Here is a 24,078-nt window from a genome sequence, read left to right on the forward strand (position 1 = left end):
AAAAGAGACCTGATGGACTCATAAGCCCTTGACTCTCATACTCCTCAATCAATGTGGGACTAAATAGTCTTATCATTATCTATGATTATACTAAAAGAATTAGAAGATACCTAAGATGGATGAAAGATTACACTGTTAATCTCTATGATTTTGGAGACAAAAAATATCTCAATTCACTTTACCTTATTTATATATAGTGATCTAGTCACTTGATGTAACTTGATGGAAAGTAAACAAAAGTAATGCAAGAGGATATAAATTAGTTGATTTACCTCCAAAGCAAAAAACTATTAGTGCAAAAATAGATCTATAGAATAAAATTAAGACAAGATGACATTTTTGAATAATACAAAGTCAGGTTACTTGTAAAAAGCTACAAAAATAAGAAATAGATTGATTATAATGAGATGTTTGCATCAATCAATGGGTAGATAAGAAACAATATGGTTGGTAGTTTCTCTTATGGTTCAAAATAATTGGTCAACTTATCAATTAGATATTAAATAAGTTTTTTTACATGATGAGTTAAAGAAGAATTTCATGTTAATCAACCTCTTGAATTCATAATTAAATTATTTAAAAATAAGGTATATAGATTAAAAAAAGATATTATTTAGTTTAAAGGAAGTACCATATTGATGCATATTTTGAGACACATGAATATGAAAAATGTAACTATCAACATACCTTATTTGCTTATATGAAAAGGTAAGGAGAATATTAATTGTTTGTGAACGATATTATTTATATTAGTAATGATACTGATATGATTCATGAGTTTCAATCTTTTATGAAAAAAAAATTAATATGATTGACTCGAGTTTGATGAAATATTATCTTGGAATTAAAATTGAACAAAAGATGTAAAAATTTTTATTTTCTAGAAAAGTCTCAGTTCAAACAGGTTTGAAACTCAATTATGCTAAGAAAATTGATACTACTTTTTTATAGATATATATAATAGAGAATCTTATGTACTTGATTGCAACCATACTAGATATTATATATGGAGAATCCAACACAAGTTCATCTCCATGCAACAAATCTAAATCCTACATTATTTAAATGGAACTCATGATGTTGATAATTTTTTATAATAGATTTTTTATTTTAATTTGATTGGATTTACTGATAGTGATGTTATATTTTCTTCTTAAGATCTAGAATAATTTTATGATCATATAAAAAAACAGTCCATTGTGGCAACATCAACTATTTGATTTAGAAATATAGATTATAAAAGCAGCAACAACATATGCATCCCAAGCTATTTGATTTAGAAATATAGTAGAAGACAAAATTTTTTGTGATCATTTTTCAATTTTGAAACTGTTTATTAGAGACCCAATCAATCATATAATCAATCCCTTTCTTCTTTCAATTTTTTTTTCTCCCAACATGAATGACTATTCTCAATATTATTATCATCTATCGTACTATAAAAATTAGCAATATGTTCTCAACAACACTAACACACAATGCAGCTAAATACTCCTTTTTATTTTCTGACAATAGTTTTCTTTGTGAGTTGAATCTTCACCTTTTTCGATATCTCGAAACGAAATGAACTCGAAAGTGAAACTCCGAAGTAAATGAATTATTGGACTGCATCGAAGGTCACAAAGGAGGGGGGAGGGGGAAGACGAAGGCAGTCCTAACTGCTCCCATCACTGTTCTTGTCCCTTGCCAGGCCGAAAGCAGCCATCCCCTTCCATAAATAGACGTGCGAGCTTCTTCCCTCCCGTAGTACACAAGCAGCAACCCACACCTTTGTGCCCCATTCAATGTCCTCGCCCCCCCTCCCCTGCATCCACCACATCAGTACAACCCGTCTCCTGGCACCAGACACGGGACCTCCTGTTCCCTCCTACCCCCGTTGTTGTTGTTCTTGTTGTTGTTCTTCACTCACTCGTTCTCAGCGTGCAACCAGAACGCTCACGGTTGCTGCTGTAGCATCTGGTAAAAAGGCCCGTGCATGCACGCTTCCAGTTCCTAACCACTGCATCAACAACATTTATGATCAAATGAGAGTATCATCATGGCTGCCGCTAACATTCATTCACCTACCAAAGTGGAGAAGACAAGAGTACATGTTCCTGAGTTGCTATTGGCCCGGCCAACTGAACCTTTGCTTCTCCAACACTCCAATGGCAAACAGTCGATGGTGCTCCTCCAACAACAGCCTCGTTTGCCTGGACCATCCCCCCCACCCCCCCCCCCCCCCCCCGTAATCCCTCGTTACTTACCTACATAATTGAGGCTCACGTTACTCTCAGCGGAGAAGAAGGGCTTCTTTTTCCTGCACTCACCACTCTCCCTTCTACCTTCTAGAATGCCTGCCATTTAGGGCAATCCAGTAGCTCAACTGTCTTTGAAATATCTTAATACATCACCACCTCGATCTACTCACGGGATATACATGGATGGATCTCGAGATGTCATGCAAAAGTGCCATGTAATGAATGGTGTTGCACTTTGCTACCACACGTAATAAGAGGACATCGAGGATTACTACACTCTCTTTACATCATGCAATAAGCTGCATTGTTCATAATGACAGGAAAGCTAAGAACATGATATTATACATATATCTCACCCACATTATCCCCAGACCAAATCAAATCAAATTTAATAGTACAAAGTCCATTGAATAAAAATCATGACAAAACTTCTCGTTGAGATATATATATATATATATATATATATATATATAAGAAGATATCCGGGAAAAAAAAGGATCTGTTCTTCTCTTCGATTTCTGAAGTTAGAGCTTTAGATGCTTGAATCCATCAGTTTGTCTCCACACACTGCATTGCAATTACCGACTAATATTACCATTCACGATCAGTATCACCTTTCGACATCACACACCTTAATCGAAACCAGAGGCTCGTAGCAGCAGATCACGCCTTTGGAGCCCTCCTTCTCCACCAGCTTCGCCGCTTCCTCTTCCCCTTCAACCTTCACCACCGTCACGGCCGCCGACTCGGGCGGCGGCAGGCCGGTGCACGTCAGCACCTGAGCCCGCCGGGCCTGCGCCTCCCAGTCGGTAGTCCCCACCGCGTGCAGCATGAGTCCCGCGCAGCAGACTTGGGCCGCGAGGAGGCCCATCCAGAGCCCGACGAAGCCCAACCCGAGCCAGAAGCCAAGGCCGACTGCGACGGGGGTCCCGACGAGGTAGAACGCTCCGAGGTTGACGTGGGCTGCGCGGGCGGGCCTCGCGCTGCCGCGGAGCACGCCGCAGCCCACGGTCTGCGGGCAGTTGCCGAGCTCGCACAGGCCGACGACTGGCAGCGCCGCCGCTGTCATCCGCAGGATCTCGCTGTCGTGGGTGAACATCCGTCCCCAGCGTTCCCTCACGCCAGCGGCGAATACCATGGCGGCGAGGCCCATAACGGCGGCCAGGAGAACGGAGACGGCAGCCGAAACCCGGGCCCGAGACGGACGGTTGGCGCCAAGCTCGTTGCCGACGCGCGTGGAGACGCCGATGCCGAGCGACGAGGGGAAGACGTAGACGAGGGCGGTTGTCTGGATGAGGACGCCCATGGAGGCGACGGCGGGCCTGGGGTCCGGGAGGAGGCCGCAGAGGAGGATCATGAGCTCATACCACCACCATTCGAGGCAGACGGAGGCGCAACTGGGGGCGGCCAGGCGAGCGAGTGGGCCCCACCCACCGAGGCACTCTGCGGTGGGCCCGCGGGGCACGTGGGGAAGGAGGCAGAGGAGGAGGGCGAGGTTGGAGGCCGCGGCAGCAGCAGCAACGCCAGGCGCGCCAAGGTGGAGGCGGATGACGAGGAGGTAGTTGGCAGGGAGATGGAGGGCGGCGGCGAAGGCGGCGGCGGCGGTGAGCGGCCGCGTGACGCCCTGGGAGCGGAGGTAGATCCGGATGGGGTGGATGAGGGAGAAGGAGAGGAGGTCCGGGAGGGAGAAAAGGAGGAAGGTCTGGGCGAGGGCGGTGATGTCGGGGTCCTGGCCGAGGAAGAGGAGGATTCTGGACATGTAAAGCCAGAGCAGAGCGATGGGCAGGGAGGAACAGAGGAGGAAGAGTACGGTGCGGTAAAGGGTTAGCGAGAGGAGGCGAGGCTGGTTAGCGCCGAAGGCCTGGGAGCAGAGGGGCTCCATGCCGAGGGACAGCCCGGAAAGCACGGAGTAGCCGGTGATGTTGGCGAAGGCGATGGCGAGCGAGCCGGCGGCAAGGGGGAGGTCGCCGAGGGAACCGAGGAAGAGCATGGAGAGGACGGAGCGTGAGTAGAGGAGCAGCGCCGTCAGCGCAATGGGGAAGGAGAGGCGGAAGAGGGAGCCGGCCTCCTTCAACGTCTCCGACGGCGACGGCAAGCGAAGCAGCAACTGCTGGTTCGGGGAGGCGGGAGCGGCGATGGACGGCTTTTGTGCTGGCTGAGATGCAAATGACTTCAAAGCCTGGGCTTTATCACCAAGCCCAGATGCTTTGGGGAGTGGAAGGAGCGTGAGATAGATATGGCCGGGAGATAGCAAGGGGTTCTTGTCGTCGGGGGACGCCATGGAGGCGGGGGCGGCGGTCGTGGTGTTCGTGTTGCACATGGCGTGGGCGGACAGCTACCGGAATTCCCAAGCCTCCGATGGGGTTTCTACTTCTTCTTCTTTACGCTTGTAGCTTTGACAAGCTCAACTTGCGGCCGTCTCTCATGGAATGGGAGGGAGAAGGAAAGGAAGAAGAGAAGAGAGTTCTGTCGTTAGGGAAACGAAGGCAAGAGGAGGCGTTGGAGGGTTGTTGTCTATCTCAGTTGCTGTGCTGCTCTGCTCTGTTTCGTGAGAGTGCGGACGGGAGGAGGGGGCGGAGGGGGGAGGGGGGTTGGGGTCGGCTCATTGCTTGCGTTTCCAGTATGGGTGTATTAATAGAGCTGGCGGGGACTGAGGGAGGGGTCAATTCTCGGGATTAAATTAGCCGTTTCCATCTTTCTCTTTCCCTTGCTCCTTTAATACCCCCCCCACTCCCCAACTTTGCCAAGCTTCTTCTTCCACACATAGCTTCCTTCTCCAGGAAACAGATACACACACACGCTGCAGATAATTTCACGAGAGAGGATCCTTTCGATCCGAGTCCACTTGGGAAGTCCAGTATTATTAGCATTATGTTTCTTCTTCTCCATACTGCATGCACTCTGCGTGCATCAGATAGACAAGATCAACACCAAGAGGAGCAGCGAGCAGCAGGCTCCAGACCGAACTGAGAGAGTTGCAGGCCCAAATTAGACCGACCAAGCCTGCTCGCTAGTGCAAACAGGGTGAGCCACATGCCCCATCGTATATGGTTCATGTTGGCCATCAATCTGACAACCTGCAAGCCAAGAAGGTAGCCATAAATTTTTGGGCCATCAATCTGACACGGCTCAATCAGTGGCCATTTACTTGACAAAGGACAGGGAGACAACTGTTACCTATTTTGCCCGAATAGTTTCCTTTCCTGTTCCCACCCCGTTTACACCGGCATTCAATCCAGCCCAAACTGACGCAATAAATCTCTTATTTTTCTCGTCTCACCAAAAAGGAACGGCGCACGTTAATTCCGCAGTTACCCAACCAATGTCAACCTGGCGCGACGACTCCTCCCTGCGCTGCGCCCTTCCGTGGCGAACTTACCATCTCGGATGCCTTCTCCACGCATCCGTATCGTGGGGCTGAGGCTCATCCTACCCCCTCCTCCTCCTTCCTCCTCCTCCTCTTCGTTAGCCTTCCTACCATTAACACCAATGCTTTGTTTCTTAAAGTCGGAAAACCACATGCATCCAACTCTCAAAAAGGAGGTCACTGTCATCCTTCACATGTCGCTACAAAGCCAAAGATCCATCGAGATATACAATAGATCTTTACACGATCACGTAATCTACATGTCACGGGATAGGTATTATTCTTCTGATATATATCACTCATAATATGGCGATGCAACTTTCAACAGGATTACTCGTTAGAGTCCACTATTTGGGAAATCGAAGGCATATATATCGTGTCAGAGGGAGGGAGAGAGAGATGGCATGTGCGTACGGATGCCGCGACGATCCCATTAGCCTGCTCTATGACTGTGTGACAACAGTGATAGTAATAACAATAATGATGTTGTTATTACTATGGAACAAAGTACAGCCCAAAAGGTAGAACTGAGTGGGGAAGGAGAGGAGTGTGCGTAGAGTATGATGAAGCTTTCCCTTCGTTTCTTTAAGATTTCTCCTCCTTCTTCTTCTTCTTCTTCTTCTTCTTCTTCTTCTTCTTCTTCCTTTCTGACCGGTATTTCTTTTTCGATACGGAGGAAGGTTGGAGTCGTTTCCATGGGTGGTGGTGCACGCGTACGGTGGCACGCTCGAGCTTGTACTTGGGCTGTGTCAGCCACAGCCTGGACGAACCGTGCTGCGGTGGGCCTCCATCGCCTGTTTCCTGGACTTCGTCTTCATTAAACGCCTCGCCTGCCCTCCCTGTGACCGGCGATCATGACTGGCAGGTCCCCCCGGGAGGAGACGTCACCGCTTCCAATCGCGGTGCCGGGTAGGCCTCGCGCGGGACGCCGTGGATGCGAGGAACATTTTGCTGCAAGCTCGCAGAACGAACGCTGCGGCAAGTGATCGCCGGAGGCAGCTCGAAGCTCCAGCTGCGTACATAACACAGCAGTATATCAATAGAGGTGAGGACGCTATAGCAACAGATGTCTCAACAGTGTCTTGATTCTTCAACATTCAATCAAGAACAAGAAAGAGAGAAGAAGAAGCACAGCCATTGAAGTTTCTGACAATTTAAATTCCCTTTTTCCTAGGCAATCTCCTTACGGTGACCAACATGCAACGAATGTTCGCTGCTTAATCGTCTACGATATCATGCAGAGACATAGCACGTGTAGGCTGTTTCATGTGCACGGATCACAATCAAGTGGTGGGAATCAAAATCGATCACCATTTATAGAAGAGTATAATATATACCATCTGCATCCATGGCGCTCTGTTCTACGTACGTCTTTGGAAAGATCACACAATAGCTCAAACAAGTCTTTCCAAATAATGTGAGAGCATACGGTAGAGAAGTCATGTCACACGTAGTTAACTATGCATTGCGTGATTTAGGCAGTGTAGGGTTGGCAGACATGTCCGCCAGAAGCAAACGGCTCTCACTCCCTCTCAATAGTTTACTCGTAAACATGAGATTATATTGATCTACGTACTTTAATGGGCAGCAGTTGGTGAATACAAATCCAACGGTCCACAAACATGATGTCGTCCGATATCTTAGACACCACAAACGCGTGCAATTAATGGCGTCAGGAGCTCACAACACCAGTAGCGTTTGCCTTTTGTGAGGCCTGTCGCAGTCCGAGAGGGAAGATAGCACCGCCGACCAAGAGAGAGGCGTGATCTGCAAGTGCATACCAAATTCAAGGTGTCACAGTGGGAGGATCCTGGCCCTCGAATCAGGATGATTTTATGGATATGGATGGCCTGTGGGTGACAGCGTAGTGATCGAGTAATTGAGTTTTGCCTGTTGGAAGCGGGGAAAGCATGGGGAAAGGTTGACAAAGCCAGCTTCTTGTGGCTGTCATGATCCCCCAACTTTGTCCTTCCTTTGGTCATCGGTGGAGTTGATGGTTGGGTAAGTAAGCTACAGATCCGTGACGTAACATCAGCAAACATTGACAATAGATCTTCTCGGTAAAAAGATTTAGATAGGCGACATGGTGTCCTTGCCACTGACAGTTTCAGCTCTCATCTGTTTCCTCTCCACTGTGAGTTGTGGTTGCAGATAAAGATCAAGACAACTGCTACTCACAACTTTCTTCCTTTTTCGTCAAGGTGTTCGATTTCCAAAACTATATATAGGACGGTGTAGGCCACTGTAACTTCTTACTGATGAAGGCGACGCATGTACTTGTTGCATCTCTACGTGCTTCTAAAGCATATGCCTTTGTTCAACTCATATCTAAAAGCTCATTTTAGTCAACACCTACAACATAGTCCAGTGGTTACACCTAACAATACTGTACAACGAAGCAGAGGTTTTGCAACAGTTGTTGTCTACTGGAGAGATTGCACTTGACCTGCATCAGATAATTGGTGGTATCTGACACATTTAGTGCAGCATGCATATATTCTGACATATCAGATTTATAAGAGATGCATTACGAGCTTTGTTTTATTACAGCTCCAGCTAGCATTGATTAGATCTGTGAATTCTTCTTCCTTGCGCACGTCGAAAGATGACTTCCTCTTGGTGCTTGAACATTGATCAGAATATAAGATCTTATCTTAGATTCTGGTATACATATCATGTGCTTTGCCGTGACGGTGTTGATATGCTTTGCTGGTGGACTTGAGATGGTCTGCGTATTTATGACTTCTGTTCCCTCTGGTGGTATTCAGCATCATCAGCTCCTCCTTTCACATATAAAGACAATATGCTTGTAGAAATGCTTCTGAGTCGATCTCGCACCTAATCGCGACTGGTTTTTTGCCATTTTGTTGCTGACTAGTGTGACAAAATCACTGCTCAAGACACCAAAGCGCATAAAAATGTCAGCAGAACTCCGTCTCCTTTACGGAACGAATAGGGCAACAGTGTCGGTGTAATCCGAATGGAGAAGCTTTCGATACTGTTGTCTAAATAATTCGCCGCCATGTCGTGCATGATTCTAGTTTGTCAGATTTGGTGATATATTGTCACCGTATTAGGATTTCAGTATCTGTCAGCGTCCGGACGTCACGTATCACCCGACTGTGACATCCTCAAAACGTAAGGAGAGAGACTTGCACGCAAAGATGCGCCACACATACGTACACACACATATATGACCGTATAACTACATATGTTGGAGGATGTCAATACGACAAATCATTTTCTTTGGCTGCATCCTCCTTATTATCACACAGTCGGTGGATCACACATATGGTTGACCGAGTCCAGCTAAAGACGACTGCAGAGATTTGGATTCTGCTGTGGCTGACGACATCATCTGCAACGCTAATCATTGTTCATGCCGGCCCACCTGACTCATGCAATCAGGAAAGGAACAAAACTACTAGTTAAGTTACTGCGTAAATCTCACGCAAATGATCGGTTCCGTCAAAGTCATTGATCTCGACGACGGATTGAACCATTTTTCCATGAACGGAAGTTTCAAAGGCATGTCATCTCGTTGCTTCGGTAATCTTGTCCACGGTCAACATTTTCCTACATCTCAGGCTTTTTCAGAAGAGCATGAGACCAGTTCCCCAAGACATTGCTGAAGTGCACAGGTGTGCCGTGCTATTGGAAGGCGATGGGAGATAGAGGACACTTCTCCTCCCATGTCCTATCTGTACTATCCTAATCAATGTCAGAAAGAAGCATGTGCCCTATAAAATGAGCTAAAGTGGGGTGGAAAGCATCATTCCAACTTGAAGAGGATACAAATATAAGCAAGAATGCAGCAGTGGTTTCAGGACTCGAAACCTTTTGAATCCACGAAGGCCTGCAAAGCGATGTAGACTGACATCATCGTGTCACCTCCTTCTGCACTTACAGTGGTGTTTGGTTAGGAATCAAAACTCTACATGCATGAAGGCATCGAAGCAGAGGCAAAGTAGTCTAATCACGGACGACCGATACGAGAGCACGCATTCTCTCAAAGCTTCTTGTTAGGTAATCAGATACCTACGAGAGGCTTTTCGTAGCTAGCCATTCTGTAGTCTACTGTCACCTTTCAAGCTCATTGTTGGCCTAAGCGTGGCTACAAACTCCCCTTTTACCAAAGTTCAACTTCAGCCACATGCATGGCCGTGAATGCATGCACTTGCCAAACCTTGAGAAAGAAAAAAGAAGTAGAAGAAGAAGAAGAGACATGGCAGTATGATGCCACCGGTGCTGTCCCCGCTCTGCCCGGTATAAGAAGCCTTTTCTGCCTCACAAAGTGGGAAGACCTGCCTGGGTCCAGCTCACAGAAGATCTTTATACATATGGTTGCCTTGTGAAGTTAAATACGTCGGCAGTAGTCAAGTCCAACAAATGGGTCATGAGAAGCCCCACACGCATGCACAATCTTCACATGGCCTGTGTTCCCTTTTGGGCATCATGATGGAGCACATACTCCCTCCTCCATTCATTCAGCAGCCACTTTGAAGTTGCTGTGCGTGTCTAATAATCATCACTAATAGTCGTGTTTGTACACAGCCGAAAAGAAATGGAAAAAGAAGGATCAAATGGGAAGAGGCAAGTGGGGGAGGTTTGGTTCTTGTCTGAAGAAGTGGAATTATGTTTCCCAACTTGGGGTTCCCATCCGCTGCTGCTGCACGGCCTCCGAATGGTTTAGAAATGATGGGACTGTGGGATCCCCTCATCGCACTACCCGCCAGACAATATTATTAGATCCTTCCAACTGCGACACCTGCAATGATCCCACCAGGAAAAGAGATGATGCTGTTGATGGCAGTCGAGTAGACGGCAACCCTCGAGTCGTCGCATTTGATTTGTAGCGCAAATTGATCGCGTGAACGCACTGTGCAGCGTTGCGTTTGCAGTGGGGGAGAAGGAAGCTTTCAGCTTTCAGCTTTAGTTCATCCAAGGTAGGGTTTGGCAGCTCTACGAGTTAGGTTTCGTAAAGTCCTTCCGAGTCCATTGCTCTCCCGCTGCATGCAGCACAGTTAGAGACGCATCGGTGGGATGAAAAGGATTGGCACGTCCCGGCCGAAGCAGTTTCTGGATTGACGGGAGGGATGAAACGATGAAGACAAAGACAAGTTTTCCAATAAATCAATATTTTTTATTTTTTTTTATTTCACATTAATTCTCAGAAATTATTAATGCAGCAGAATTTTAGTCTATATATTATTTCAATAAATTTTATTTATTAGTCTAGAGATGTTTTGAATTTATCAAAAGTTGAAAAAAGGAAAACAAATAGAGTGCAAATTCATTATCATCGAATAAAGATGGATGGAAGATCTTAAAAACTCATGAGATTAAAGTCTATTAATCAATAATGACATTAAAAATTATTATTCTCAAATCCGAGTCAAGAATATTATCTTTTTTAACGTAAAAAAATAGAATAAAATAAATATTATAATTAATAAATTAAAAATGAATTAAAATTGTGTGTGTGTGTGTGTGGTGTGAGATTAGTAATAAATCTTAGGAGTTTGCTATTTGGGCCACAGTAAATTTATCCAAATTTTTTATTTTCTCTCTATCATTAAAAATAATCCATTATTACTTGTCCTGCATCATAAATTCTAATATTTTATATGGTGAAATACATGTCATCAAAAAGCTTATTGACTTAAAGGATGTAAAATATTTACCGAATTTGATTTTTTTGAAAAAAATTATATTAAATTGTCTCTATGATAGTTTTTCTTTTTCTTCTTTTTTTTTAAATTCAAAAAAATATCATTATATATATATATATATATATCTCAAGAAATTATTCTTGTATTCAAATCACTTTGTGCCCTTTAAGGCTGTCAAGACATAAGATATATATATATATATATATATATATATATATATCTTATGTCTTGACAGCCTTAAAGGGCACAAAGTGATTTGAATACAAGAATAATTTCTTGAGATACTCATTTGATATCGGATGATATTATCCATATCCCTTAGGCAGACTTTACTCCACTAATGTGATTTGCACGGGGATTTAGATGGAGTAGGATTTCTTATCAAGGACGACACTAATGGATGGATTTATGAACGTAGTAGGCAGCTTATAAGAAGAAATAATCCAAGTTATTTGGCAGGCTGAACCGAACAGCATTATGTTTTAGAGATGTTGGTTTGTAATGTTGCCTACGGGCAATGTTTGCATCAGACTTGTTTAAATTTTAATATATCTTTAATTTGGTAAGCAGATTTGATTTGATGACGAAGCTCAAACTGGACTGTTGGATGGATGCCAGCAATCCCAAGTATTTTGACTTCACAAGCCCAAATAGGGTTTCATAAAACAATTCGGCATAATAGCTGATAAAAGGCATCCTATCCCTCACATTTTTGCAAGCCAATCATTGTCTGGTTTGCATCAAACAGATAACACAGAATTAACTTGATCATGAAACTATTACTTTACAAAACAATCGAGTATATACAGTTAACTACACTTGGGAAGAAGAATGAAACAAATGGGAGAGCTTTCCTAATCTAAAACCTAAGTATTGAACCTTTGCAGAGGGTCTGACACTATGCAACTTATGTAACACAATTCCGGACAGCAGGCGTAGCCAAAAGGCTAGAGTAAGGTCCCTAAAACTGGAGATAATCCATCTAGAAGATTTTTTAGGTTAAATCATCTGCTAGATCATCCATGACTATAACACATCTTGCCACAAAGTTTTCCACTTATCTGCCAGTTTCATCGTCTTCTATTCCAGTTTGCTCGCATTGCGATAACAGCAAGTCCGGAGAAACTTACCCCGCCAACTGCCGGACCAAGGCTTTCCCATATACAAAATCGCGCCATTCGGATTGCTGCTTCTTTTGCAGCATCATCCATGGCTTGCATTGACTGAGCATCCTCAGCCACTTCATGCTGTTGAAGTCAGACTCAACCTGCCATGAAGGTGGAAATACAATACGACGCAGGAAAGTACAAAGAAAAAAGAGCATTAGAGTTCCCCAAGGTAAAACGAGTTCACAGAAACATGCCTTTGTGAAGGGTTTTGAGCAGCATCAGCTGACACCCCTCCACGAGCTTCAAGGGCCACTCCAAGTGCGATGTTTGGCTTCAGAAGACAAAAGTGGAACACAGATTATAAAAAAAAAAGGCACAAAATTAATTCAGTGAATTATATCTATGATTGCTAATACGTAGTTACAGAATGGAAGCATGCACTAGAGGTAAGACCTCCAATTCATCTACCACACCATTTTGTGTTGATCCATCCTCCAATTTATCCATCCCTGTGCTAGTCCCCTGCAATAGTTCTTGACTGTCACCCACACTGGAACTTGTACTGCCGGCAAACTGCTGCAGAACCACCTCCTCGATGGACTCTGAATTGCAGAACAGGTCTCCCGCTGAATCCCCACCACACTCCAGATATAATGTCTCATTTGCCAACTGCCTAGCATCACTTCCACTAGATGTTTCAACACCAACATCTGCGGTACTCCTAACTGCCATCAAGTCCATCAAATATTAACCACCAAGTCCATTGAATATCATCTCCGGCAACATAATATATTTTAATCAACAAGGGTCAAACTTAGTTTCGATCTGATCCTTATGCCAGATCAAGTGACAAATCATACCTGATATGCTACTGGTGACAGAAGAGAACAACTGTGGCTGTCTGCTTGGGCTAATAGAATCATCGTCGACTCGCTTAAAGACTTGGTTATCTTTTTCCGACTCTTTCTGTTTCTCATCTATACCTGCTTGATCTTGTTGATCAGGAGTTGAGATTTTCTGCTGACTTGCATTGACTAATGCATGTTTTTCAGGTTTATTTGGTTTAGAACCCAAGCAATCAATTTTCCTCTTACAATGACGTTCTTTTTCTTTCCCATCTTTCTGATCATTATTTATACCAGCTTGATCTTGTTGATCAGAAATTGATATATTCTCCTGATTTGGACTGATTAATGTATGTTTCTCAGGTTTATTCGGTTTATCATCCAAGCAATCAACATCAATTTTCCTCTTACAGTTTCGCTCCAAGGATCCTCCACAGTGCTCCCGAATATCTTCACCAGAAGTTTTGTCAGTCAGCTGCTGGCAGACGGGCCTCGATGGACGAGGTCTCTTATATCCTTCTGGAAACACATAAGAGGGTATTTGCTTTCTGCGAACATGAGTAACGTGAATTTCCATTCCAGGTTTCCAGAACAAGTACGACTCCACATCACCCTTGAACTCTTCGACAGTTCCGCGTATGTCAAATCGCTGACCTTCTTGTATCTTCATCCCCTGTGTCCTTTGCAAGCCCATAAAGAAAACACAATGTGAAAACTGTTTAAAAGGATCTACATACTCATTGGGATATGGATGGCACTGCAGTATGCCGCATGTGTCCCTCTCAATCTGCTTGTGAACAAAACAGTAAAGGGTTAATAAAAAGGAATGTTATTTTAAAGATGGAAATAAAACAGACAAATGGGTATGTTAAATGCTGAAATCACATAAAATAAAACAAGAGTTGGATAGCAATGCACTCGGACCTGAAAAGGTTGGAACTCACCTTCAGAGTCAACTGCCTCAGACGAGATTCCACCCATCCCTTCCATGACCTTAGATCCTCGGCATCAGCAGCAACAATGTCAACCTGGAGATAGTTTTTATATGTCTCAAAGAAAGGGTAAGGCTCAAACAGAGCACCCCAACCAGTCTTGTTCAACTCAATATCCTGCAAGGATGAAAATAAAGAAAATGAAGCAAAAGATGGTTTCCCAGCAATGCTACAGAGGGAATCACCAAGTACAAACCTCACAGATATTGTTGCCAATTTGAAATTGTTCCGTCATAACCCTTAGTGTGCTTGTTGATACATTATAGCTAGAGTTCATGCATGGATATGCAGGAGTAATAATAGGCATATGGTGAGTTCGATCTCGTGGGTTCTTACGGCTATCCCACACAGGGAACCCAAGTTCAGCTTCCTCAATATCACACAACCTTACTGGATTTGGCCAGCGCCACTGGGTATAAACTCTGAAAAATCGTGATACTAGCGTACTTGGCACAGCATTAGGATAAAGCTGGCAGACACAAGCAACCAATATAGCCCAATTGACACCCCCAAGAAATCCAATCACCTGAACAATTTAAAAAAAAAATGAACAAGCAATATTAAGGGTTGATCTGTTAAAGAATGACAATACCAAAGAGAGCTTACATTTGAATAAACTCCACGCTTCTTAGCCCAGAGCTTCAAGCATCTGAGAGTTGTTCGAAAATTCTGTAGGAAGTATAACTGATTCAGAGACAACATAAAGTGTGATAAATTACGAAGAATAATGCAAAATTCAAGAATGATAACCTCAATATTTGGCACCAGCCGTATAATTTGGTCCGCTACTCTGCAGCCATTAAGACTTCTAACAGTTGCCTCATCAACATTGTAAAGCACAGATACATGGGAGATGTCCAAATCCTGCATGAAAATACCAGAAAGACTACATGTCAAGCAGATACAAAACCACTACGTTTTAGAAGGCACAAAATTCATGTCCAACACAATCTTCAAAGTTGGAAATCTACAGTATCATAAAACTACAGAATATAGCTTCACTGGAAGACAATGCTCCACATGGCAATGAAAAAAAGGTTCTATTGCTGCCATCTTGATCTGTAATTTTGAATACCTTTAAGTTCCAAATTATCTTCAACCAGCTTATACCAACTTCTGAAACATAACCTGAAGTACTACTCTAATCAACATCAAAATCTGTTCATGGTATTTGTTGATTTTCCAAAAGAATTATATGCTGATTATTTAGCATCCAGAGCAGTGTGTTGCCACAATGCACACTCAGTGGCAGCAGAACATGCTAGTAGATCTGTAGGACACCATCCAGGGAGTGAATTTCATATAATGATTCTGTACCAGTGCATCTCTACACCAAACATGATTGACATAAACATTAATTTCATAAAATGGGTAATGATTGCTGCTGGTCAATAGATATTAGATCATTTGCCAAAAAGAAAGTCCAAGAAGTGGAAGACAGGAATAAATAATAATGTGATATAACAAGAAATCAGAAGAAAGAATTTCGGCGGAATGGATAAGACAAGCAAGATATAGATGAATAGCAGTTTTTTTTATCCCAAAAATTTCACTACTGAGGCAATATTTAAGGATGTAATAGTAGAACAGAAAAAAAAAAAAGTTCAAGAAAAGTAAGTTGAATGTAAGATGACTAGGAAATCATAGCTCAACTTAGGAACCGAGACTTTATTGGTTCAAGCTAAAGCTTGCATTTAAAATAGGAACAATATGCATTCAACACTAGTGAATATCCATGCACATGTATGCACTTTATTATGCAGACTCCTGTCCACAAAAGGTATCGACAAGATGTCATAACTATGCATAATTACTAAAAATACTGTTCCAAGGAAAAAAGTAAAACGAACAATTGCATAAAAGCGGGGTACATCTTGCAATATGGGAAGCTTTCATAAAGAAGATGCACATAAAAGGTATCTAAGAATCAATTTTCCAATCAAGTGCAATGGATTTTTATTAAAAACATAAAATATATATATTTCTATCTCAAGTGATAACCCAGTGGAAGGCATTTATTGAGAAGTTTTGGAGGTGGCAAAATGCCAGTTTAAAATATTAATTAAACTTGTAAAGTCATAAAGAGTAGAAATTAGACCAAAAGGAAGAGAGATTTTTTTCAAGACCAAAGAAGAAAACAGATTGCAAATTGCGGACCTACCTCAGGAACAACTAGTTGTGATATACTGGCATAAAGAAGATCGATAGATATTCCATCAAATTTAAATTTCATAACAGGAACATGGGCATCAGGCACTGGCTGAAGTTCAGAAACTTCGTCAATTTCAGCCAAAATATCATGCAAAGTAATGAAAAAGTCCTCCTGGAAAAAGTTCCCAGCTAGTCAATATCATTAGTATATAAGGTGTTCTATTCACAAATAAAATCAAGAAACAATTTAAACCTCTCGGCTAACATAGGAAGGTCCAACACACAAAGTATCAATGTCAGCCCCCGGTCCATGAACCTGCCACAACACAAAGCAATTTCAACTGTTTATCTGAGTTAAACCGATCTAAGATCTACCAATCAAATAAGGTTAGTGATGAGAAAAAAAGATCATGATAAGTTACTGGAAAAGGAAGTCATAAAAGAGGGGAAAAAATGAGAAAGGATTAGAGCCAAATAAAAGCTACACAAAGCTTATGCACCAAACAATAAAGACTGTGTTTGGGAACACATTTGTATTTTTAATGTGTATTTGGAGAAAAGGACTTGAGTAAAAGTGCAGTTGTGCCATGGCTTGAGTGCTTGGTAAATAGTAGATGAAAACTGCATTTTAAATGTGTATTAGCATGAGTGTTGTTTGGTAAAATTATATTTCGAAAGTCCATTGAATATTATATGATAAATTTACCCTTCTAATATTTTGAATATTTATTCAAAAATGAATACATATTTTTATTTTAAATTAATAAGTAAATAAGTAAATAAATGTATGTAATCTTACAAAAATTTCATATGGCCTAGATATATAATAAATAAATAATATAATCATATAAATAAATAAAATTTCATATTATAGAAGACATAGATCATGTTAGTTTCTTACTAAATCATGTTGATAATTTTGTGATTTTAGATAATGTCATAGGGTAACTTTGGGAATTTGAAAGATTACATTAGCATCTCGTAAATGCTGAAATGTTGATGTTACCTTGAGGTAGCATCAACATTTAAGCATTAGCAATGCAGCATCCAAGCCAAATACGATTTGAAAAAAATTCATCGAACACCATAGGCTCTCAATGCACATTTCAAATGTATTCCCAAACGCACCTAAAGTTGCATATAAAAAATAAGTTTAAAAAAATGCATATTCCAACCATGAATAACTTGCACTAAACTTCAACTATAGGACTATACCAATCATTGTCAGCATGGTTGTTCTATCAAACAACTAATCACTAGAAATGAGTATGGAATTAACAGCTCCACAAGGAAGACCTAAGATACCTATACCTTGTGGAAGAATTTCACATCTCAGTTTTCAACCACTAGGACTGGGATTGCAGTTGATAAACAACTACTGTATGGGAGAGAAGCAAAAGTACCTCATGCACAAGATAAAAAGAAACATCATATAAACAAAAGCAAACCCTCTTCAGTTTGGAAAAATGACAAAAATAAGGCATGCATAAAATATTCTTCAAAATTGATGCTTTAGAAGATCTCAAATTCAATCTAATGAATGCTATTGAATGGAAACAAGTGCTTCAGACAATACTAATCCTAATCAGTTTCTAAAATTAACTCAAGGCCTCAAGCTGAATATCATTTGATAAATTTGCCATTTTATATAGTATGAGGTCAAATCAGTTGAGATCAAGGACAAATATGGCCAATTAATATCATTTGGGAGTGATCCAAAGTCACTCAACCCGTCCAAGCTAAAACATTGTATTCTCCCTTAGGTTTTGCTATTTTGAGCCTTAATTATGAAACTACCTATAGGATTGCACTTCCCATGACAGAACACTATCAAATGTAAACCACATATTAAGACCTACATTTGTGATGCTCTAGTATCAACCTTATTTGATACCATTTTGACTTTTATTTCAAACTTCTTTTAGCAAAAAACCAATGCACAGCAAATTAATCATGAGTTTCATAAGATTCTAGCTCAAAATTCATTCACTGGATTGGATCTTGTCTTTTGAAGAATATTCATTAAAAACATGTCACGATACTCATGCAGTTACTACCAAAATATAAACAAATTTAACAATGATGTATACACTGCAAAAGTGATTCAAGAACTGCCTTCAAAACTTTAATTCAGAAAATATTAACAAAAGAGTCTTAATACTTAAGCTTACACTTTGGAAAGTAGACAAGTTCCATCACATCATCGAGCAAGCTAAAACTGACAGGTTTAAATTATCAATAAATATGCCTCGAGCATTTAAAGTACTGCCAATACGTCAAGCTTTATAGACATCCTACTTTGGGCTCAACATGTTCAAGCATACTAAACCAAATTCTGAACTAGAGAAGACCATAGTACAAAGAGAACTAAAAGAAGCAACAAATAACTAATATGTGTTCCTCCCAGTGCAATGATAGATACAATTTTATATCCTATCTATTAAACATAAGAAGTGCAGTCCATGCAGAACTTCAACATGCCCATTTTACATAGCTGTAGAAACATTGCAAAAAATTAACTCAGCCTACAACACAGGAAGCTTATAAAAACAAATTAAATGTTAATAACTGTATACGCTATATGAATAGAGGGGTTGTTATCCATCAAGCACTAGTGCAACCTTATCCAAGGAATTATGAAGAATCAAGATGAAATGTATTTGCAAGCAATAATGAGAACGATGTTTACTATTCAGTATATATCAATCATTAAGGATCTTGTTCACAATTAGGTGCATATTCTCATTCATATACACAATCAACAAAGGCTTAATTACAGAAATCCAATACTCATACCTCATCCCCTAGCGATATAATCAAAATGTAAAAAAATCATAGAACTGAAATATATTTGTTCATATCTTACCCCCAAGCGATAAGATCCAAATGTGAAAATTACTGCACTTGCATCTTCAACCATTTGATCAGAGTAACCCCTCTGCCGAGTTAACTGTTTCACCCAGCTTTTGACAATCTGAGAGTCCAAAGTACAAATTAAGAGTCATAGGGTATCTAGAAATAATTCAGTCATAAAAACTAAAAAAGAAAAAAAAAATTACACAGCTTATATATAGATTAATTAGAAATAGAACATAAAAGCCAACTTACAAGATCAGCATAATAAATTGTTCAACAGAGTGCAGAACAATAATGCTACGGACCCTAGAATGAACACAATATGAAGCTTGAGAAACTAATCAGAAAGGAAATACGATTTACTTTCATGTGTCTAAGAAAACAAGCAAACGCCACTGTGAAGACAATCTGTTCTCCAGAAATTAGTAAAAGGCAAACTTATTGAGGTCTGTCACACGTAGACATCACCCCTGCAAAATAGCCATATGTTATGTTCTCCTGCCAAACCCGCCAATCAAGAAATTTATTCTTTGACTCATCCAACTCAGTAATTTAAAAATGATCCTCACCAAAATTTCTTTTTTCTATAAAAGTTCAGGGCATCGACATTCTGTCATCTTTGAGAACGATCCTTTAATTTTAAGCTAATTGATCAATCCACTTCTGTTCTTCAAACCCTTTTACTACTCAAAGAACCTGATTCTCAAACTCAGAAATTGTCAGCTTGATGAGGCATGATACACGACAATCCCCTAAGAAGCCCAGATAAAGTACTATCTATACTCTTAACAAAATAATGGAAGTACCTTCTCTCCTAGAAGCATATCCCAGGTACAACAGATGTCATTCCAACTTCCAAGAAAGTAAAATCTTTTATTTTCATGACAACATTCTGAATCAAGTATTCACTTTTTCACTTACATAAGAAACCCTAACATCCCCTTCAATTGCTCATAAGCATCTTTGACAACTTTGTTTAATTTTCATCTTCATATTGCAAGCCTTGGGAGAAACTTAAATGTGCTAAAAAAAGTCATCTTTTTCTTGGTCTTCATGCAAAAAAGTTAGAAGACCATGAAATCGTAATAATAATAAAGGTAATTTGTCTACTATATCGGAAAGTGAGGAGCTTCATTGCCCAACAATCTTCAAAATATCAGCAACAACTCATTGATGAATAATCAATTACTGAGAAAAATGAGACCAAAAGAATCCCACCAACTTATGTATCTCAAATATCACACGGAAAGTACAAAGATAAGTATATAGATAGAACCCTATATAAGCAATTTAACTGAAAATTCGCATGGGATCTGTTTGATCAATTCATATAACAAATAAGATGAATGGTTAAAAATAAAAGAAAAAAAGATTACCTTGCCTAGTTCTCCTAAAACGTTCTCTCTCTTGAGAGCTTCCTCCTCGCTCTCATAGAGTCCAGCATCAACCAAGAACTTAAAAAGAGAAGCGCATATGTAAATGTCAAACTAAAGTAGACAACAAAAATATTAAGGACACAAAAGATTTATCTGAAGATGAGGAGAGGGAAGGAATAGAAAAGGCAACAAAGATACCTTTTCAAGTTCAGTTGTCCTCTTGAGATCAGCCTCAGTGGGTCCAGCAGTCGAGATTGGCTTTGTTATACCGTACTGCCTCGGAGCAGGTGGAGACGGGCTACCCATTTAATCAGAACAACCCGCCCCACAATCAGAGAGCGAATCAAGGGATAAAACTCTCTTCTGCTAACAGTACTAGAGAAGCTTTAACAACACGGTCAACAAGAAGAGATGAAAGGATGAAAGAACCGCCAAAGATCTAGAATACAGAAGTAAACAACCCTAATCTCCAGATATAGATGGAACAAATCTGACAAAAAAAAAAATAAAGGAGAAAAATGAAAAAGGTCACTCTTCGTCTCGGATCACTGACAAAGCATAATCAACCAATGTAGCCCAAAAATGAAACCCTAAAGAAATCAAATATTTCCGCAGTATCCAGTTACCTCAAAGCCCTATTACAAACGACGATGAGAACGAACGCACTACAATCAAGAAAGACGGATCCACCCAGATGATAGGAGAAAGATATCTCCCGCCTATCTATCTTAAATGGCACTAAAAGCCACGGAAAGCACCACCGGAAACGGCGTGGATAGGAGAACAGACAACCAAATCCGAACCACAATCGAATACCCTGAAACCAAATCGGAAACGCAAAGCGTTAGACACTGCACGGAAAAAAAAAAAAGAAAAAAAAAAGGAACTTCTTTTTAACTCCGGTGCCACCACGGAGATCGAATTCAAGACGGAACGACAAAAGGCAATAAAGGGCAAAGAAAAAGAAACCTGAACGGGCGATCAAAATCAAGAGCCAGACAAATTCCACTGATCGGCGCCACGGGAGGGACGAGGCGCCGAAACCCCAAATGCGCAGCAGCGTGTAGCTTCTCGGGGTGGGGACGGCGGCGGCTATTCGAGGTGAGAAGAGAGAGGAGGCGGGACGTAATCTCACGGGGAGCAAGGGGTCGGGTCGGGAGGGGGATGGCACAAAAGAAGGAAGAGGAGGAGACCAATCCACCGATCCACCACCACGCGGTACTTTCCAGCGGCGATCGGACGCAGTGTTGAGCTCGGCAAGGGGAAGCGCCGCAGGGTGGTGGCCTCCGTCGTAGACGCGGAAACACAAAAATATCCGTGCAATATAAAATGTGAAGCTTTTTAGCAAGATTTGGTGGCGGACGGGACGAAATATAACGAGAGCGGGCAGTCGACGGTCGCGCTGCCGTTGACGTCGGACTGTTTAGGACAGCAGTGATTATGATTAACCGTCGTATAATTTCTTCCCGTGTCCGAAACCTAATTACCTTCGTGTTTTGTGGCTGCGGTTGAATCGGAAGGAACAAAACAAAACCGGCAGTAGCAACACGGAGATGGAAAAGAGGGGAGAGAAGGAAAAAGAATAAGAAAGGAACGGAGGAAGGGAGAACGGACTTGCGCAGGAGAGACGCTCGGAAGCTTGGGAGGTGGTGGTGGTTTAGTCCCTGTCAGCCGGCGGCGTCCTAGTCACGGCTCACATGACCAAATCGAAATATGAAACCAGCGTGCATGGGTCCCACCCGGTGATGAGGTGTAAAACAGTGATCGAACATGTATGGTATCGAACATGTCTTGGTTATTGCAGGGGATCTGAATCTGTTGCTTTAGAGTGTAATCTTTGCCATGTCACTGAAATCAGTGCGAGGTTTTATTGGAGAATTGTTGAATTATACTTTGTGATGCTCATAATATATGAGAATATTTTTAAAATAAAAAATAAAAAATATTTTACTTCTCAACCCATTACTGATGTGATGGGTCTAATTGATTAGACTATCTATGTCCCTTTTAGATGACTCTTAAGTAGGATGTTAGTAAATTGACATTACAAGTGAGGAAGGTCAACATAATTATATAAGTGACTAGGAATATCTTAATAACGAGACTTACTATCACACTATGATCTTGTATCAAGGTTACTATCATAAGATTATCACTTCGTCCTAAGATTGATTTTACATCTTGATTTCTAATTTATACTCTTGATAGGATATTGAAATTCTCAATATGAATCTCAAACATTGCACCTCCTTATTGGTTATAGCGATTTTGGTTAGGTCGCTTAACTATTTTAGGTTGCCAATGAAGTTTGTGAGTGGTGCCACACAAAACAATGCAAAAATTACTCAAAAATAAAGTCGAGAAAATAAAATAATTATCTTAACATCCTAAAACTCTTATGTGGCACTGGATGGGGCTTTAAGCCAGTATCTAAGATTGACCTTTTATTAAATAAAAATATTTTTTTATTAAACTATATTTGTTTGACCCTATGTTGTGATGTAGTGAGACAACCACGATAATTTGCTTTATGTTTGCTCCTCACAAATGTATATATATATATATATATATTTTTTGCATGTTCTTAAGAGATTACATTAGATTATTAAGAGGTTTGAGCCTATGCCAATAGAATTGGTAAGAGTATAATATGACTTAGATTCTAGCACCAACGGTCGAATAAATGAAGTTTTATGATAACTCTAATGGTAAATAAAGAAAATCGAGGAGACATAAGCTCGAAGTATCATAATATGTCCCTCTATTTTTATAAAATAGAGTATAAGTATGTCATAGATAATGATGTTATTTGATAGGACACAATTTGGCAGCACGTTTTTTGACACATGTCATAGCTACAGCAACAACAGTGATGTGAAACTTAAAAGCCAATGTGGTGGACCATGTCAGCCACTCAGATAGTGCGATCATCCTCCCAGCCTATACAAGGCCATGCAAATGACATCGTTGGGTACAGAGCTGCCCCGGAATGTTCCAGACGGTGCGCGCTTGACGATGATCCGTACAGGTCGACCATCGTCCGTGCATAAAAGCATAGGCCAACAGCTTAAGGGGTCGATAATCATTAACAATCATTAACTCAACCCGACTTGAGGCACAATCCCACCTCCCGAGTCTTCGCATGGTTGACCTTGCATATTTAGGATCAAACAAAGTTGGGCTGACTCCTTGGCCATGGTGTAAAGGTTCACCAACACTATTGCAAATGTATCAAACTAACTAAGAAATGTTATAATGAAGAACCCGATATGACATAGTATTATGGAATTATCAAGATAGGAGATGTGCGATAGTCACGATGAATGTGTGTCATCATCTAACTGATGTCATGTATTAATGTTATAATATAGTCTAAGGACAATGTATTTGCTATAAGCAAATTCATACCGTTCTTAGTCATGGAGATAGGAGCTTAGAAATGTCACGCAAATTACTCCATTGTTACATGT

At 41.1% G+C, this 24,078-nt stretch overlaps 2 protein-coding genes across 6 annotated transcripts; both read right to left on the reverse strand.

The window, feature by feature from the left end:
- Positions 1-2,554: 2,554 nt before the first annotated feature.
- Positions 2,555-4,820, reverse strand: LOC135676313 (protein DETOXIFICATION 52-like). Its single transcript, XM_065187342.1, has one exon. The coding sequence runs from the start codon at positions 4,558-4,560 to the stop codon at positions 2,851-2,853; it is 1,710 nt and encodes a 569-aa protein (XP_065043414.1). The 5' UTR covers positions 4,561-4,820; the 3' UTR covers positions 2,555-2,850.
- A 7,223-nt stretch (positions 4,821-12,043) lies between these two features.
- Positions 12,044-22,283, reverse strand: LOC103987841 (nuclear poly(A) polymerase 4-like). 5 transcript variants are annotated; one of them, XM_065187344.1, is made up of 14 exons: positions 21,578-22,281; positions 21,235-21,425; positions 20,807-20,971; positions 20,609-20,686; positions 19,243-19,350; positions 16,630-16,692; positions 16,387-16,548; positions 14,976-15,089; positions 14,832-14,894; positions 14,422-14,751; positions 14,178-14,342; positions 13,249-14,020; positions 12,842-13,113; positions 12,044-12,719 (listed from the first exon to the last, which is right to left on the reverse strand). In XM_065187344.1, exons 3-14 carry the CDS (start codon positions 20,912-20,914, stop codon positions 12,603-12,605), a joined length of 2,352 nt encoding a protein of 783 aa, XP_065043416.1. In that variant the 5' UTR covers positions 20,915-20,971; positions 21,235-21,425; positions 21,578-22,281; the 3' UTR covers positions 12,044-12,602. The 5 variants fall into 5 exon arrangements, with proteins under 5 accessions (XP_065043416.1, XP_065043417.1, XP_065043415.1 ...); XM_065187345.1 differs by having other exon boundaries at positions 12,862-13,113; positions 20,807-21,098; XM_065187343.1 differs by having other exon boundaries at positions 20,807-21,098.
- Positions 22,284-24,078: the final 1,795 nt, after the last annotated feature.

This window comes from Musa acuminata, chromosome BXJ1-6 (assembly GCF_036884655.1).
Source record: "Musa acuminata AAA Group cultivar baxijiao chromosome BXJ1-6, Cavendish_Baxijiao_AAA, whole genome shotgun sequence".
Taxonomy (NCBI): Eukaryota; Viridiplantae; Streptophyta; class Magnoliopsida; order Zingiberales; family Musaceae; genus Musa; species Musa acuminata.

Coding starts and splice junctions, on each gene's coding strand:
- LOC135676313 (XM_065187342.1), bottom strand. CDS start 4,560: ATGTGCAACACGAACACCACGACCGCCGCCCCCGCCTCCATGGCGTCC.
- LOC103987841 (XM_065187344.1), bottom strand. CDS start 20,914: ATGGGTAGCCCGTCTCCACCTGCTCCGAGGCAGTACGGTATAACAAAG. Junction 20,687..20,806: donor GGACAACTGAACTTGAAAAG/GTATCTTTGTTG, acceptor TCTCTTTTTAAG/TTCTTGGTTGATGCTGGACT. Junction 14,895..14,975: donor GGCTGGTGCCAAATATTGAG/GTTATCATTCTT, acceptor TACTTCCTACAG/AATTTTCGAACAACTCTCAG.